Here is a 15,788-nt window from a genome sequence, read left to right on the forward strand (position 1 = left end):
CACTTTGAATTTTTTAGTATGTTTTACTGTGTGGTCCAAAATATGACAAAAACATCATAGGTCAGTATGTCGTCCAACAAATTGGAGCAAGGTGTTCAGATAGCTCAACTGGTTAAGAAGGTGATTCATAAACAGAACTGTGTCAGAGATGCAGGTTTGATTCCAGCTCATGATCCTTTACTGCATGGGTTTCCTGTTTTCTCTCTATCCTTGGCGGAGGTCTGCACTGTCTGAGTGGCTGGCCTGTCCAAGCAGGCCAATAAGGAGGCAGGCCACCGGGAAAAGTCCCGCCTCTCCCGATTGCCAGTCCAGGCCTGTAACAATAACACCTGGGTGTCTCTCTTTCACTGTTTTTCTGGCAGTGCCTTGCAAAATGGAAAGTTCTCTCTGATAATGTCTCCATCTATCCACAAATCACACACGGATTAAGAGCTGAGAATGTCCACCAGTATCCACAGACTTATCAAGTCTCTGTCCAGGGCCCACTTCAGAATTCATATTTTTCCTTTTCAAATATCTATCCATCGCTGTCACCACTGCCTCTGCTCTTCCATGAATCATAGCCTAATATTATTGTTTTAAATTGACAGGTCATTGACTACCTGCTGCCTGCCACTGACATGGAAGAAAATGTAACTATTGCCATTCACTACACTGCAGACACAGGCATAAAACTATTTTTTTGAACTAAATAAGTGTAATGGGATAATTTCCCATGGCACACCTAACCATCTCTCACGGTTGAAAGTCGCTGACGTAACTGTTCTGTGTAGTGACACAGGTTACCCAACATTATCAAATAGATCAAAAACAGAGTTTCCTCCAAGAAATCACTGACAAATGTAACACAAAGGAGATTATTATTACATCTTTAATTTATTTACCTTTTCCATATTTGATGTATGTTTTCATATCTGTTTAAAGTCCCTTTACAGTCATTGATTTTACCCACAAATACAGCTCTTTGTGTGTGAAAGTTGCATATTTTGACATAAAGTTACATTTTTTTCCATAAAAATAATCCCACCCTGCCTTAAAATTACTTAAATGTAAGTCGGCACTGTTCCCTCCTCTGGAATCAGCAGATTTACACACTCCTGTTTCTCTTTTCCATCTCACCTCTGCTCAAATACTGTGAAACTACTCAAGGCTGCACAATGATATGTTGAAATATTGGAGTAACTCAGCTATACGTGTTCCAACCTGCAACAGATCTAGTTGAGAATAATGGTCATGGGCATGTTAATGAGGTGTAAGCAAGTTTTTCCTTGGATGATCTTAAATATGAAATGTTTTTAAGTAACTAAATAATGTTTAATGTATGCTTCTAATGCAGAACAGAAGAAGACGAGCTGCGCTTTAGGGCACAGCTAATGGGGATCCTAACAAATGAAGAAACTTGTTTTTACATCATGTAAAAAATTTAAACAACAGTGTTTAGTTTTAAAAAAATGATACAATATACAACAGAAGTGAGTGCAACTATGTAATATCATTTAAATGCCAAATGATTCAAAACTTCATCACCTTATAGTCATTGCATTACTTCTGAGTTGCTCAGAAATGAATTTGTTCTGATGGAAAATTAAAAATGAACAGTTTAGATTAAGAAAAACAAGCAAACCCGACAATATGAACTCAAAACAACAAAAGTAAGCATCACTGAGATTCCGATCTGTCAGCCAGAGGATGGATATAAAAGCATTTCCAAGTTACAGAATGTCCTGAGGAGTACAGTTGAATCTATCATTAAGAAATGGAAGAAATATGACCCGTGTAGTTGGCTGTCCTCAAAAACTGAGCATGCAAGAAAGAGACGAGTGAGAGCCGAAGCGGTTTTATGGAAGAACGGAGTAAAGCTGCAGAGTCCAAATATACCGGGCTGCTTTAAATACTGACTAATATAAAGACTGACTTGAATCGGGTGAACACTTACACAATCACTTATATTTTGTTTTTGGTATTTGACATTACTTTGTCGTTCTTGTCAAAAAAGCTTAATTGAAGAGTTCATTTGCAAAAACAGGTAACTCCGTTTTCAGAAAACCATTTTTTTGTTTACTTGAGATAATATTAATAATAACACTAATAATTTATCTTTTCTCTATTTTGTCATGTATTTTACTACTGAGTCAAATCCACTCAGCTTCAGTTTGATTGATATTATCTCAAGTAAACAATTAAAAAAAAAAACGTTTTCTAAAAATTTATCAAAATAGAGTTATCTGTTTTTACAAATAAACTCTTCAGTTGTATTGATGTTGATACACAATAAAAGGCAAAAACTTCCGGGGGGAGTGAATACTTTTTATTGGGACTGTAACTCTGCAGCTGTATCCTGACTTATTTTCACTTGGTCACTGATCTGCCTGTGTCCTTTTCCATCTCTGTGAAGTCTTACAAGGGTATTTTTTGAGCTCCTTTGGCAATTCTGTTTCATGTGGAGCCATGATGCAGGCACGTAGATCAGCCTGTAGGTCCAAAGAAGAGAATGTCCTGGCGTTCACAGCTCATTTTATAACCAAGTTTATGCAGTTAGACCATTTGGAATTTGCTGGTGTTTTCAAGTTTCTTTCAGTGTTTCTAACTGGTGTGTCATTGTCACAGTTGCTTCTGTTGGACCGAGTTTCTACTGAGTTTCTGTATTGTTGATGTAGTCTCAATACAAGTACTGTTTTTTGTCCTTGTGTGAACAAAAAGACAATACCTGTGTTGTTGTTTGTTCACAGTGTGAAGAAGAAGAATATTAATTCTTTGTGAGAACTTGACACAAAGAAACAATCGTCTTCTTCAAATCAGAGAAAATGCAGTTACTGAGTACAACTGTGAATCATTTGACATTTAAGTGACATTGCACAGAGGTGTACTCACTTGTATACTGTATGTGGACCTGTTTGTTTCAGAAACATACTTTCAAACCTGACATTCACTGACTATTAGGAAAAACTCAAATGATTCAGCCCTGAAAATGAAAAGAAATAATAACTAACACAACCTGACTCATGCCTTCCACTCTAACTTTCACATCAGCAGTCGATATTGTACAATAGTTGTCTCATTCTCGACAGCGGATGAAGGTAGAACATTTGTGGCTTGATTGAATGAGACGTATAAGTCTGGCTCCCAAGGTGTTTTAAAATTTTTCAAAAATCTAAGTCCTCATAATGCAATTACATCTTAAAATACATCAGATGAGGACAGAAAGCCAGCTTGCTGCCTCTAAAGTTAAATGTAGCATCTTTATTTGTTGGACACAGCAAAAAGAAAATGTGTTGCTTGGTTTACCCCACATTAAAAGTGTGAAAACTGGCTATTTTGCCATCAGCTATGAATTCGCTGTTTATACAACCTGTCGACCTGAGACAAAACAAAAGAATCCACCGTGGAGAGAATGACAGCAGGGTGCGCATAAATTGGAACTCAGTCGACATGATAAAAATGGTTTCTGACAGGGGATTAATAATTAAATGATACTGGGGCTGAAAAGAGGAGACCCACTGATCCAGGTTGATGACATATTAATTTAGCATTCTGAGTTAATTAAATGATATATATACACACACGCACACACTCCTGTTCAAAAGTTTGGGGTCACCCAGACAATTTCATTCACTCACACTTTTATTCATGTGCTAACATAACTGCACAAGGATTTTCTAATCATCCATTGGCCTTTCAACACCATTAGCTAACACAATGTAGCATTAGAACACAGGAGTGATGGTTGCTGGAAATGTTCCTCTGTACTCCTATGGAGATATTCCATTAAAAATCAGCCATTTCCAGCTAGAATAGTCATTTACCACATTAACAATGTCTGCATCTTATTTATGATTATCATTAAAAAAACTGCTTTTCTTTCCAAAATAAGTACATCAGTCAATATCAATTTCGTTTTCTTTTGCCTATCATGAAAGTTGATAAAATAATGCCTGTTTTTCGCCTGCATTTACCAACGCAAATGATCACATCTTCAAACTGTGTCATGAAGCGCGCAAACAAGTGTTGGTGCAGTAACAAGCTTGCTGTGCCTGACTAACAATATGCCTGTGGTTTGGAATAATTTCCAAGACCACAAATATCAGCATCGGTTGATATCGGAATCTAGCTGACAGTTGAACAATATCGGCATATTGGTTATGGACAAATAACAATATTTAACAAAGATACACCGCAAGTTTCCGCCATGTTTTGTTTTGTCAAAGTACAAAAAGTCTCTTTAACTCAACGTATCCTGGTAGGTCTTATTGAATGAACTCTTAGCTGTTCATTCAAATAATCACTTTATTATATGAACCATAACTACACATATCACAGAAATTACACACAAATATGGTCTGGGTGTTGACGTTCAGTCACTGTAAAAGAACACATTTCCTGCAGGGGGAAATATCTGATCACTAACCACGAAGGCATTTGTTTTTCAGAGGACTGTGGCTGCTCACTGCAGGTGAGAACAAGAATGGACAAGCAGTCTCACGGGAAACTGAGGGAGTCTATTTAATGATCTAAATCTGTCGGTGTTATCAAAACGATCCGAGGACAATAAGCGACGAGTCAAAAAACCATCTGGCTCCTGTCTGACTGTCAGAGGGGCAGAAACGTTAGCAGCGGTTCAAGACTGGAGACTGTTTTGAGGTTTGAAGCGGGAAGAAAAAAAACGTTTGAAAGAGTGAGACTTTTTGATTGGAGTGCCAAAGGTGCTGCGTGCGCGTGCCTATGTGTGCGCGCAGCAGCTGCTCCCTCCCTGAGCTTCCTCTCCGCTCTCATTCAGCCTCTTTCAGCCTCATTCAGCCTCAGTCCTCCTCAGTCCTCCTCAGTCCTGCTGCGGCGGACGGACTCTCGGTGCTGCAAGAGCGACATGTGAGTAGCCGCAGCATCAACAGCGCACCTCTCTGTGGCTCTGGGACCGGAAAGACCGACTGTCCAGCGCAAATACCGGCTGCAAGCATCCAGGAGCAACTTTGTCACAGTCTCCGCTTTGCTGTAGGTGCAGATCTTCAGTCAGCATCTTCCTGCTTCTGCAACGTCTTCAGGATCTCAGCATCAAACATGATCCACACATGCACGGTAAGTAAACTGAAACCTCTCTTTCTTTTATTATTATTATTATTGTTATTATTATTATTATTATTATTGATATTATCTTTCCCTTTGGGGTTTAAATAAAGTGTTTTTACAGATTTGATTTGGAATTTAAGTTTCTAGTGTGGCATCTGATTGTGCCTGACACAAATGAAAACATTTAAAGGAAATGTTCCAACTCACATCTGCAATGAATAAGTTAAGATTTAACATCACAGCCGCACTTAGTCCTAACCCTGTCTAAAAATGCCATTAAATATCAAATTATTCCCTTCCTTAGTTTCCTCTTTATTTCATGTTTCAATGGCCAAACGGGGAGAAACTGTGATCCAAACGCACCAGCAAGAGATGTTAAAAGCATTTCAATGTCTTCCTTTCTAGGAATGTGTTATTTGCTGTTGCTGCTCTGCCACAGAGCTGTTAATACAGCTGCAGGTGGAAATAGCCTCTGATGTCTGTGGTGTGTCTCCAAACAGATCTGATTGCATCAGTGTGATGGACTGAAGATGCGAATAGGAACAGGGGGCAAGGAGGGGGAAGGTCTGCTTGAGGTTTACCTTCCTTGAAGGTGAGAAAATCTATTAATGTCTGTTGGTGGATTATCAGGTTCAGACAGCCACTCCCTAGAGGAATGAAACATATATGTTACATAAGAGCTGCACCGCTGGACCAGCACTGAGCAGCATCATGACTCCAGCTGACTCACAGGATGTGGCTTCAGAAGGGGAATCATGATTTTTACCCACACACTTCAAAAGGACCTGCAGAATACAAGACAAGAATGTGTAACCAGATGGCACATTTTTCGGTGAGGATGTCCTGCTTTTTGGATTTTACTAATTATTTTTGTTTGCTTTGCTTTATAGCTGTCTGTATAACTGGATTTCAATGAGGACCAAGGGAAACCTTTACAGTACGCCTTGCGCTTAAGAGGTATTGCACTTCTCTGCTGCCTCACCTGCTGTGGTTTTTTCCCTCTCGGATGCAGCATGGATCGTTCCCCGGACCAGCTGTCAGACTGGAGCTCTGGTCAGTCCAGCTTCTCCCCACTGATGCAGTTTTCCAGCTCTGAGAAAAAACTTAACCACACCTACAGCTTCCACAGCGCTCTAATGCTGCCATCTACTCTTAGCTCTCCGACTGCCTCTCTCCATCAGCCTCTGCCCTCTCCGCTGCCCACCACCCTTGTTCCATATTCCTCCCTATTCTTCCCTTTTGTTGCCACCACCTCCTCCTCCTCCTCCTCAGCCTTTAGGCAACCGTCCACCTCCTCCTTTCCTCTGTCTCTTTCCAACTTTTCTTCTAATGATTTGGCATACCTGGAGAGCATGCTGCTCTGGACCATCCATGAGCCCAGCACCATTGCTCTGACCGTCATGTACTGTCTGTCCTTTATTTTGGGGTTTGCTGGGAATTTAATGTCCCTACGAGTCCTAACCAGCAGACGCAGTCGGCGGCTAGCAGGTGTTAGTGCTACACGCAATCTGCTGGTGAACCTGGCAGTGTGTGACCTGGCTGTGGTGTGCGTGTGCATGCCCATCACCCTGGGAAACCAGATCTACACCGCCTGGGTCTACGGTGACCTCCTATGTCGAGCTGTGCCCTTCACTCAGGCCATCTCAGTCTCAGCCAGCGTGCTAACGCTGACAGTGATCAGCGTGAATCGTTACTACAGTGTCCGATCTCCACTGCGAGCTCGCTCCATGTTTACCCGCCGCCGGATCTTGGCAACTGTTGCTGTGGTGTGGATGGTGTCCTCCATGATGTGCGCTCCTATTGCAGTGATGAACCGGCGGCGAGAGATCAGCTTTGAAACGTTCACCATCTTGGTCTGTCAGGAAGCATGGCCTCAGCACCGCCTCAAACAGGGGTAGGTACTATGACAACAAACCACATAATGTACCCAAACTTAATGACCAAGTTTTTATTACAGGGTCAGGATGCACACTCAGTTCATCCCTGATAGAAGTGGAAATAGAGCTTGAGGGGACTGACACACCAAGCTGAGAGTCAGCATTTGGTGCTGCTGGGCTGGTTCAGTGTGGACAGCTATCGCCTGTAGGTTTTATACTGTCTAGCCCTGTAGCCAGTGATTGGCTCTCAATGTTCAATTGAGCATATTGGCTTGGAAGAGGTTGTCTGAGAGAGCTCTCTGATTGTGCATAGACCATGTGCCAGTTGCCTGTTTTCTTCTTGTCTGTAGTGTTTGCAGTATTTTTGATTAACTCTAGATTTTAAATACAGATTCATGCTTTCTAGTCAGACCTGTGAGGTTTTGAAATGCTGTTGTGACAAATTTAGCACCAGTTCCATTTATAACACAGATTTAGACAGGCTTTATTTTTTTCTTTGCCCTTTTGTATTTTCCTGTTTTTCACCATAATCATTAGTTGCTCATAAGTGGCTTAGAATGACTTCTATTATTCATATGCTGTGCTTTCACTATGTACACCATTATGGCAGCCTGGTCAGTGAAGCACTTTTCAAATATGAACAACAAAGTGTTCAAAATCATGACGATTATTCTCGAACCCCATTCTATGGGCAGGTCGAAAACATGACTGCTTGTTATAATATTGCCATATTGATCCTTGTATCATGGATGGAGCAAAAATATCACAGACTCACCAAACATCTCCTAATAGCAGAATGTGGACAGTGTTGATGTAAAATGTCAATGGAATACATATTCATCAACGTAAAACTATTGCAAATTTCATTTCATAGTAAAAATGGATTGTTCAAGTGGACAATTAAATCAATGTCTCATTTTTAATGAAGCTTCACTTTCCTTCCACAGGTACAATGTGCTGCTGTTTGTGATGCTCTACTGTTTGCCAGTGACCTTCAACCTCACCATTGGATTCTTGACTGGGAGACGACTTTGGGGAGGGAAGAAATCCGCTTTTGCTGATCTTGATCCTCGCAGCCAAGCTCTTCACGCATCACGCTTAAAGACGCGTCAGAAGATCGCCAAGATGGTGGTGTGTCTGGTGCTTCTGTTCGCAGTGTCCTGGTTGCCACTTTACTTGACTGACCTTTGGATCGACTGCGAACAGACGCCGTCATCGTGGCTCCTGCAGGCAAGGCCATTTGCTCAGTGGCTGGGCCTGACAAACTCCAGCCTTAACCCCATCTGTTACTGCTTCATTGGGGATCTGTACCGCTCAGCGAAGGTCATACGGACGCGATACTACGAGAAAGTTGCTTCTCTCTTCAGCACCTCCTCATTCACCAATTCAGCTGCAGTGGTGTCTCCTGCTGCAGTGATTACAGACACCAAAGTCCTTTCTGCTGAGCGCCACCATATTGCAGCTGCTGTGGCGGCGTCTGCATCCATGGTTACGATCCCCAGGCTGCTGGGCTTGGCTCGAGGCCAGGGACTAGGGCAGAAGGTCGGAGATAGTTCAGACAGCCGGGCAGGATCGGACCACAGTATCTCAGACTGGTGTCAGTCCAGTCCCAGTGTGTGTGATAGCTCCTTGTTCCCCTGCCAGCTAAACAAATTCCAGCGCTCCATACATGGAGAAGATTTCCTGCCAACGAGAAGACACTCTGTGATCGCTGGATCATTACCTTTAGGAATCGAGCCCTTGGAAGTAGACGTGCTACCTCCGAGGAGGCATTCAGGCGACAGAATATATAGCCTGTCAGCTGATAAGAGAGAAATCATTACCACGAGCAGAGACACGTTCTGTTACACTGGGCATTGCAGAGGCAAAATTTCACAAACCTACTCTCTGGTGGGGGACACGGAGGATGAAACAACCGACACCACCAGTCTATGAAAACCGCAGATTGTCTGATATATCAGAAGGGAGGATTTTTTTCTTTTTGTCCTGCAGGCAGCACAAACGCACACAGCTAAAGACTCACAGTTTGCCACAGACAGCGTGGATTTATTACTTGTAAAAGCCATTGTTTGTCTTGAGGATAAACCAGCCTGGTCTATACTTTCCTTATCTGTATGTGTAGTAGGCTCTCTTTATTAGTTTAAGCACAAGGCATCCTGGTGGACTGTTTGCACCGATGAGTTCAGGTTTCGGATGGCAGGCGGAGGGAGCATTGATGGAATGAACACTGCAAGGGAACAGTTAGAGGGTTATTTAGCTCCGGGCTAGAAAGACAGTTATCACTAAGAAGGATGGATTGCATCAGTGTGCCAATACATGCAAATCATATCACGGTCACAGCTGTTTTGATCATCTGCTGAAGACAGTATCCCAGCAGGGCGTAGTGTGTGATGATTTTTTTTGTGTAAATCTTTTTTTTTTTTTAATTTCTCAATGCATTGCTAATGTTTCTGATTGTATTTGTTGCACATAGTAAAGGTCAAACCCTTTGTTGCAATGCAATGCAATGCAATGCAATGCGTGAACATAAAAACTGTCTAACAGGTTTTCACATATTGCCATGAATGTCTGCTTTGCAATTTGCAAAAAGATTTAAAGCATAAATGTATATAATCTTTCTGCATATATATTATATTAATATAAATCAGTGCTTTATTCTACCAGAGTTTAAAGACAAGCAGCTGACCTGAGTGGGCAAGGAACAGAGATGTATGACAGCCTTTCTATTCAAGATGACTCTCAGAGCCCCTTTATATACAGTATCTACAGGAAAATAGGCCCTGAGAAAGCAGATCCATATACAGTACATCCCCACCCACAGACGCGGGTCTCTTTTAGTTAAGACATAAACTTAGTTTCTGAATCAATTTCTTCTTCAGTTTTCATCCATGTTGAATGTGAAACTGAAAAGATAACGATTCATCAGGAATAAACCCTTTATATTTTTTACATTTACACATGGTCAGTAAGTTTGCCTTGATGTGTAACAACAAAAAAGAGATTTGTTAGTTTCTTCTTTGAATATGTAAATAGCTTAACTTCACTCTAAAAGTCAAGCTTTAAGTGTGCAAAGTTATATGGGCAGCGTGAGTGGAAAGTTCAAACTTGGATTGGTTTAAAGTTGCATGAATGCTGGTCAGTAAATACCAGTATCATCTGCATAGAAGTGAACATTTACATCAGGTGAATTTATTTAAGTACACAACTATGCTTTGAGTTTTGTTCCTGGGGTACACCATTTGATGCTGTACAGAAGTGCGACTGCTGACATGTATGCATGGCACTCATTCTGACAGATAGCTGACAAACCAACAAAGTGACATTTCACTAATTATTATGCAATCAGCAATATGAAGGGATTTGGAAATACCACAGATGTTGTTATGCTACTATTTGATCTGCTTGAAATCTGCTTTGAGGACATGTTTCACACATGCGGAAGAGACTGGCATTTATGTGAATGTGTACTGCTGGTGCACATGCTCATCCCTGACTTGTAAGTCTGTGGTGTTTCTGTGAAGCCCAACATTTGTGTGCAGCAACTACATTACCAGGGCAGTTGTGTGCAAAACGTAATGAAGTGTTTGGACAGATCCTTGCATCCACTCGCTGATGAAAGAATCTCTTGGACACCAGCAGATCCCTGTTCCACACTCACAGATGCAGATACTCTTCTTTCGGTCGAATAGTTACTCCTCTAACAACAACAGCAAAAAGACTACACAACAGGTAAGTGATGGTGATGTGGAGACTGGCGAGTTAAACTGGAATAGGTGTTTGAATAAAACAGAAAAGAAGGAGTGCTCATTGAAAAGTTGAGAAATCAAATTTTCAGATTTTTCTTTATAGAATTTGTTGAATTTCTGCATATTTTATAAGTAAAATGCTTTGCTTTAGTCTTTATCGCAAATGTGGATCTATTGTGTGACTTCATAAAATGCATTTTAATTATGTGAAATCTGTTACACAGAAGCTGTCAAACAGTTCACAGCTGCAGGGAATGTGAGATATGCTCTATATGAAGCAGAAAATGAAACATTCACTCAGTAGTTTCATCACCCTGTGGAACTTATCTTGCAACTTGTCAGATAATTGCAAGAGAACGTATATATAAAAGTTAGACAAGGTCATTTAAACTAAACCATCAAAAGCAAAACTTTTAAAGCCAGCTCATGCAAATCACTCACAAAAAACTGATTTTTCTGTAAGTCTAAAGGAAAGATGGTGTTTACAATTTTGTCCTCCAAACAGCTCAGAGAAATCAGTGTTGACAACCACAGTATGTGAGTCACTAAAATAATTGAACTCCATCAGCTATTTTTTCTCCACTGTTTCTTCAGTGGAAAGTAGTTTGAATAGAGATGAAAATGAAACTTGATTCACCTCAGACATATTGTAGTAGTGGCAGAAATCTCTAAGGGATATCTTAAACTGTTTAATCTCAAACAATCTGTATACTAAGATACCACTTATGGCAACAGAGGACATGTGTTTTTGCAGTTTGGATGTCGTGGCACAATAACTGTACAGTGAGCAGCTACAGCAGAATATGAGAGCATATGAGTATTTGACAACAGGAGTGTTTTGGACCAACCAGAGGTACGGCCTGTTTAACCAGCACAAGCCTTTTTGAATAAAACACTGAAGCAGTTTGCCAAAATAGCTTCAAGCTATTAGTTTTTTTAAAAAGTCAAAACAAATAAAACACGCAAATATAAACACAGTGACACACAACCAGGTACACACAACAAAACTGAATCTACCCTCTGGCAGCATCCACTTATGTGTAAGACAGAGGCAGTGAATTGCACGAACTGCTGCGACATCAAGCTGCTAATCACGCTGTTGTCCTCGCAGCAAAAATGAAGTGGCACAACACTCAAAGCATGACAATGTGTTGAAAGTGTCCTATTTATGTCACTAGATGAGGTTGCTTGTACCTTCAAAAGTTTTAATGCCATTATGCTGTGACAGAGTGTTTCCAAGTCTCCTCGCTTTACTTTTATCTACCTCCGTCTGTCTGCTTCAGTTTTGCACTGTGTTATTGGAGGGCATGTGTGCTAAATGATGTGCATTTGGTGTTTCATTAAAAAAAGGAAAAGAGTTTGTGAGTGTGTGGTCACCTGTAACTGAAACGCCCCGGGTTTCTCACACTTTTCAAAGAACCTGCAAAACAGCTGTTCTTCAGTCTGAAGATTGTACAACGTATCAATAACTAACAGGGATAAAATAAATGGTGGGAAGCCTGAAATAGATTAAAAAAGGTTCACAGATCTTTTCCCAGTGTTCTCGTGTTCCCTCAGGCTTGATTAAATCTTCATGGGATCTGAATTCTGTTATGAGAGGCATTTGTTCCTTTATCAAATGAAATGGAAGGAGAGAACCATTCAAGGGGCAGTCTCGTCAAGTTCCTGAAATCATTACAGCGCAAGTTTGATTAGGGGACTGCAGAACAGGGTGGACATGCTAATGTGTCTTGTTCATTAAGTGAAATGATTAGATTTCAGAAACTGAAGCCACTTTGGTGAAGGTTTGGCTCAAGTTCAGTTATATATTCAGGCAACTTTGTTATAGTCTGGGAACTTTACTCTTAAGCTCCAGGTATGTGAAAGGTGGTTCTCTATGCTGTTACCTCATGTCACAGTAACTCCATACAGGTGCATGAGACGCAAACAAAGCAGGGAGACACCCATTCAAACATTGCTCCCCATCACCACTAGTGGTAAATAACTGCACAGTGTGTCTTTAACAAGTCGTAAACCTCACTGGTTTGTGACTGAGATAGTGGAGTAAGTCCACAAAACACATCTAAAGTGATATGAGGCCGCATATATTCTAAATCTTAATTATTATATTGATATTTATCCCACTACAAGCACGCAAACTGAGAGTAAATGTCTAAAACATGTTGAGTGACAAGCAGAGGAATTGAAAATACATTTCCTAGAGGTTTCAGTGGAAACAAACTGTATTTGTTTTAGGCTCTTGAAAGTGCAGTTGCTCTCTACTGAAACTCCGAAGATTACCATGATCAGAATGACTGAAAATCTACACCGACATAATGCAAATGCAATTATTATGTGCTGTGGCATGCATAAATATAGTAAGGAGACCCAGTGAAACTTTTTTTTTGGATCGAGATTGTAGAAGGGGCAAGATCTAAGTCACAGAAAAGGGTTTTATAATGAGGGCGCAGATGGCAGGAGTCAGTCAGTTGAGTCTCTGTTAGAGTGTATACTGTATGTAGCAAGCAAGATCTCTAAATCAAATGGCAAAATATGCAGTTTGTAACTGTCCTACAGGATGATTTCACACATTGAAGTGTTTTCTGAGTAGGTGCTTTTCTCAGCAAGATCAAGATTGGTCTCTGCCTTATGGAACTGTTACAATTAAAAGTAGCAAAAATGATGTTTAGATAGCTGGAATTTGTTTAGGTTTAGGCACAAAAACAGCTTGTGGAAGGTTATAGTTTGAGTTAAGGTATGGGAAAGAGGAACATTAGCATTACAGCTTTATTATGGCACCTTTGTTGTCTTATTAAAATATATGCCATCTGGAAAGATCCCCTCTGGTGAACACGTGTTTTATTTTTACCTTGTTAAAATGTCCACAAGACCTTTTTTATAGACTGCAGGATAATGAGCAGTCAACACTTATCTAAGTATTTCCATCCTGAGACTGCAGTGTACCGGTGACAGACAGACCTTTGAAGTTTAATAGACAACAAACCTAAAAAATCAATCTTGCAGGGAGGGATTTTCTGGATCATTATTCTTCTTTAGAATCAGTTTCCGTTTCCAGCATGTACGGCTGAATGACTCCAATACTACAGCTTGTCATTGTGTAGGGTTGAAGAAGCTTTCTTGTCTTACAAATATCTAACTTTAATACACAGACATGAGTTTTTATGGGGTTAAATCAACAACTGGGAAAGGACTTAAAGTTGGTTCATATCCCATAGCCGTCAGTGGTCCTCCATAACACAGTCTAACATTTTTTCTCCTCTTTCCCTAACTTCCACCTTGACCTCATCCTTCTGTGGCCTCTATAATAACAATATTTTCTCCTTTGCATCCACCGAACCAGAGTATTTTTGAGGGAAAAAATATTCATTAAGAGAATACTAAAGACTTGATTGTGTGCTGCGTGGTTTCACTCCAGTGGTTCCTCCAGAGGGACGGGTCCTAAAATACAGAATTAATGTGATGATCAAATAAATACACAAATCAGTTGTCACAGTTAGTTTGATAAGTATGAAACTGATATGAATCTTTGTTGCCTTTCCATCCATCAGACTGCATTCAAACACCAAAGAGGAGATTTTGGAGCATTTGCATGTGAGAGGTGTAAGCCTTCTGCAAAACCACCAGCGACAAACTAAATAAAGAAGCATATTTTGGATTAAAGGTCTGTGTCCTTCCAATAGAATTTCAGTGAGTAGAACCAGTGAAGCTGTTCTGTAAGTTTATAGAGTTTAAACACACCTTTGCAATATATTAATAAATATTTCTGTTCATTATTGACACCACATTACAGGCTTAGATGGCAACGACTCACACAGTTTATTTAACAAACCCAGTCGAATAAGAAATGATTTTCCAATGCAACTGAGCTTCATTTTCATTTTTGAAAGCTCTTCATAAAAAGTTAAGGCTGTGAGGTGATCAGAAAGCCCTCCTGTTTGAAAGACTGATAAATTCCACATAAGTCGGCAGGACAGAAGGATGGCAGCTTAAGCCAGCTAAAGGACTTTAAGCCAGGAGACCGGGGTACGTGTCACGTGTGGAACTAAAGTTAGGTTTCTGTGATTGTTTGGTTGTGTGTGGACAACCAAACAATCACGCTTTGGCTGAAACTTAAACAATGATATCTACTTGTAAGAGGCTTGGTTAAGTTTGAGCATTCAAATTATTTGGTTGGGTTTAAGAAAACATCAAGGTCGAGGGTAAAATCTGAGCATTTAACAACACACTTGAAGCTTCTTAATTTTCTGAGTTACCACAGTGATGAATCCCACTTTATTTAATCTGTGTTTGGCCGGTTAAAAAGAAGCGACAAAACAGCAATTTAAAAAAAAATGGCAAGGACATGTTGATTTGAAAAGGCATGTGTGATAAATGATTAATAAACATAACGTGGGAAAACATTCATTGTACTCAAAATATAACTTAGTGTGCTGTTTGGCTAAATCATTTTGGGGAGACGGCGTAAATATTTAGTATGAACATATATTTTACTCAGGAAAAATGCTTGTTAGTTTAAATTATATGAAAGGTACCAGTTTGTGACTGCTTGTAATGTTGAACTTGTAGAGACCTGAGCTCACTTTAGACATTGCTTTATGTGAACACACACATTTAACTCCGTCCCACTATTTTAAGTATCTTGAGGACTCGCAAGGTACTCATGACTGCTTTCATTTCTTCAGACTCGGAGCCTTTTTGATCCTCTCAGGCCTCTTCTTCACGTCCTCTCATCGCGCTGTGTTTTTCTTTAAATTTTCTCTCTTTTTTCCACCTCTCTGCTTCACCTTCTTGTTGTTTTTGTCCTTTCCTTTTCTGTGAGTCATTGCTGCACCGATGTTAAAAATTGTGCTAACAATAGCCTGTTTCTCCTTTTCTTCCTCTCCCCTCATTACCATCCTCAGATTTCCATTTTTGGCAACAAGGCAAGGACCATTTAACACAAGAGAGCATCCCCAGAGGGGCAAAGACACAGGAACAGCACACTAAAAATGCAGTGAAATAATATACATAATGGTGAGACCTCTGTTGAAAATAAATGGTCTTTGTAAAAGCCAAAAGTGTCCCATTTTAAAGCGATGAGGTTGGTTAAAGAAAAGTGATAGAT

At 40.3% G+C, this 15,788-nt stretch overlaps 1 protein-coding gene across 2 annotated transcripts; it reads left to right on the plus strand.

Moving 5' to 3' along the window:
• The first annotated feature begins 4,385 nt into the window (after positions 1–4,385).
• On the plus strand, positions 4,386–12,042 carry LOC110961355 (galanin receptor 2a-like). Of its 2 annotated transcripts, XM_051945368.1 has the most exons (4): positions 4,386–5,070; positions 5,562–5,653; positions 5,952–6,955; positions 7,886–12,042. In XM_051945368.1, the coding sequence occupies exons 3-4, from the start codon at positions 6,075–6,077 to the stop codon at positions 8,871–8,873; spliced, it is 1,869 nt and encodes a 622-aa protein (XP_051801328.1). In that variant the 5' UTR covers positions 4,386–5,070; positions 5,562–5,653; positions 5,952–6,074; the 3' UTR covers positions 8,874–12,042. The 2 variants fall into 2 exon arrangements, with proteins under 2 accessions (XP_051801328.1, XP_051801327.1); XM_051945367.1 differs by having other exon boundaries at positions 5,562–6,955.
• Positions 12,043–15,788: the final 3,746 nt, after the last annotated feature.

Source organism: Acanthochromis polyacanthus, chromosome 3 (assembly GCF_021347895.1).
Source record: "Acanthochromis polyacanthus isolate Apoly-LR-REF ecotype Palm Island chromosome 3, KAUST_Apoly_ChrSc, whole genome shotgun sequence".
NCBI lineage: Eukaryota > Metazoa > Chordata > Actinopteri > Pomacentridae > Acanthochromis > Acanthochromis polyacanthus.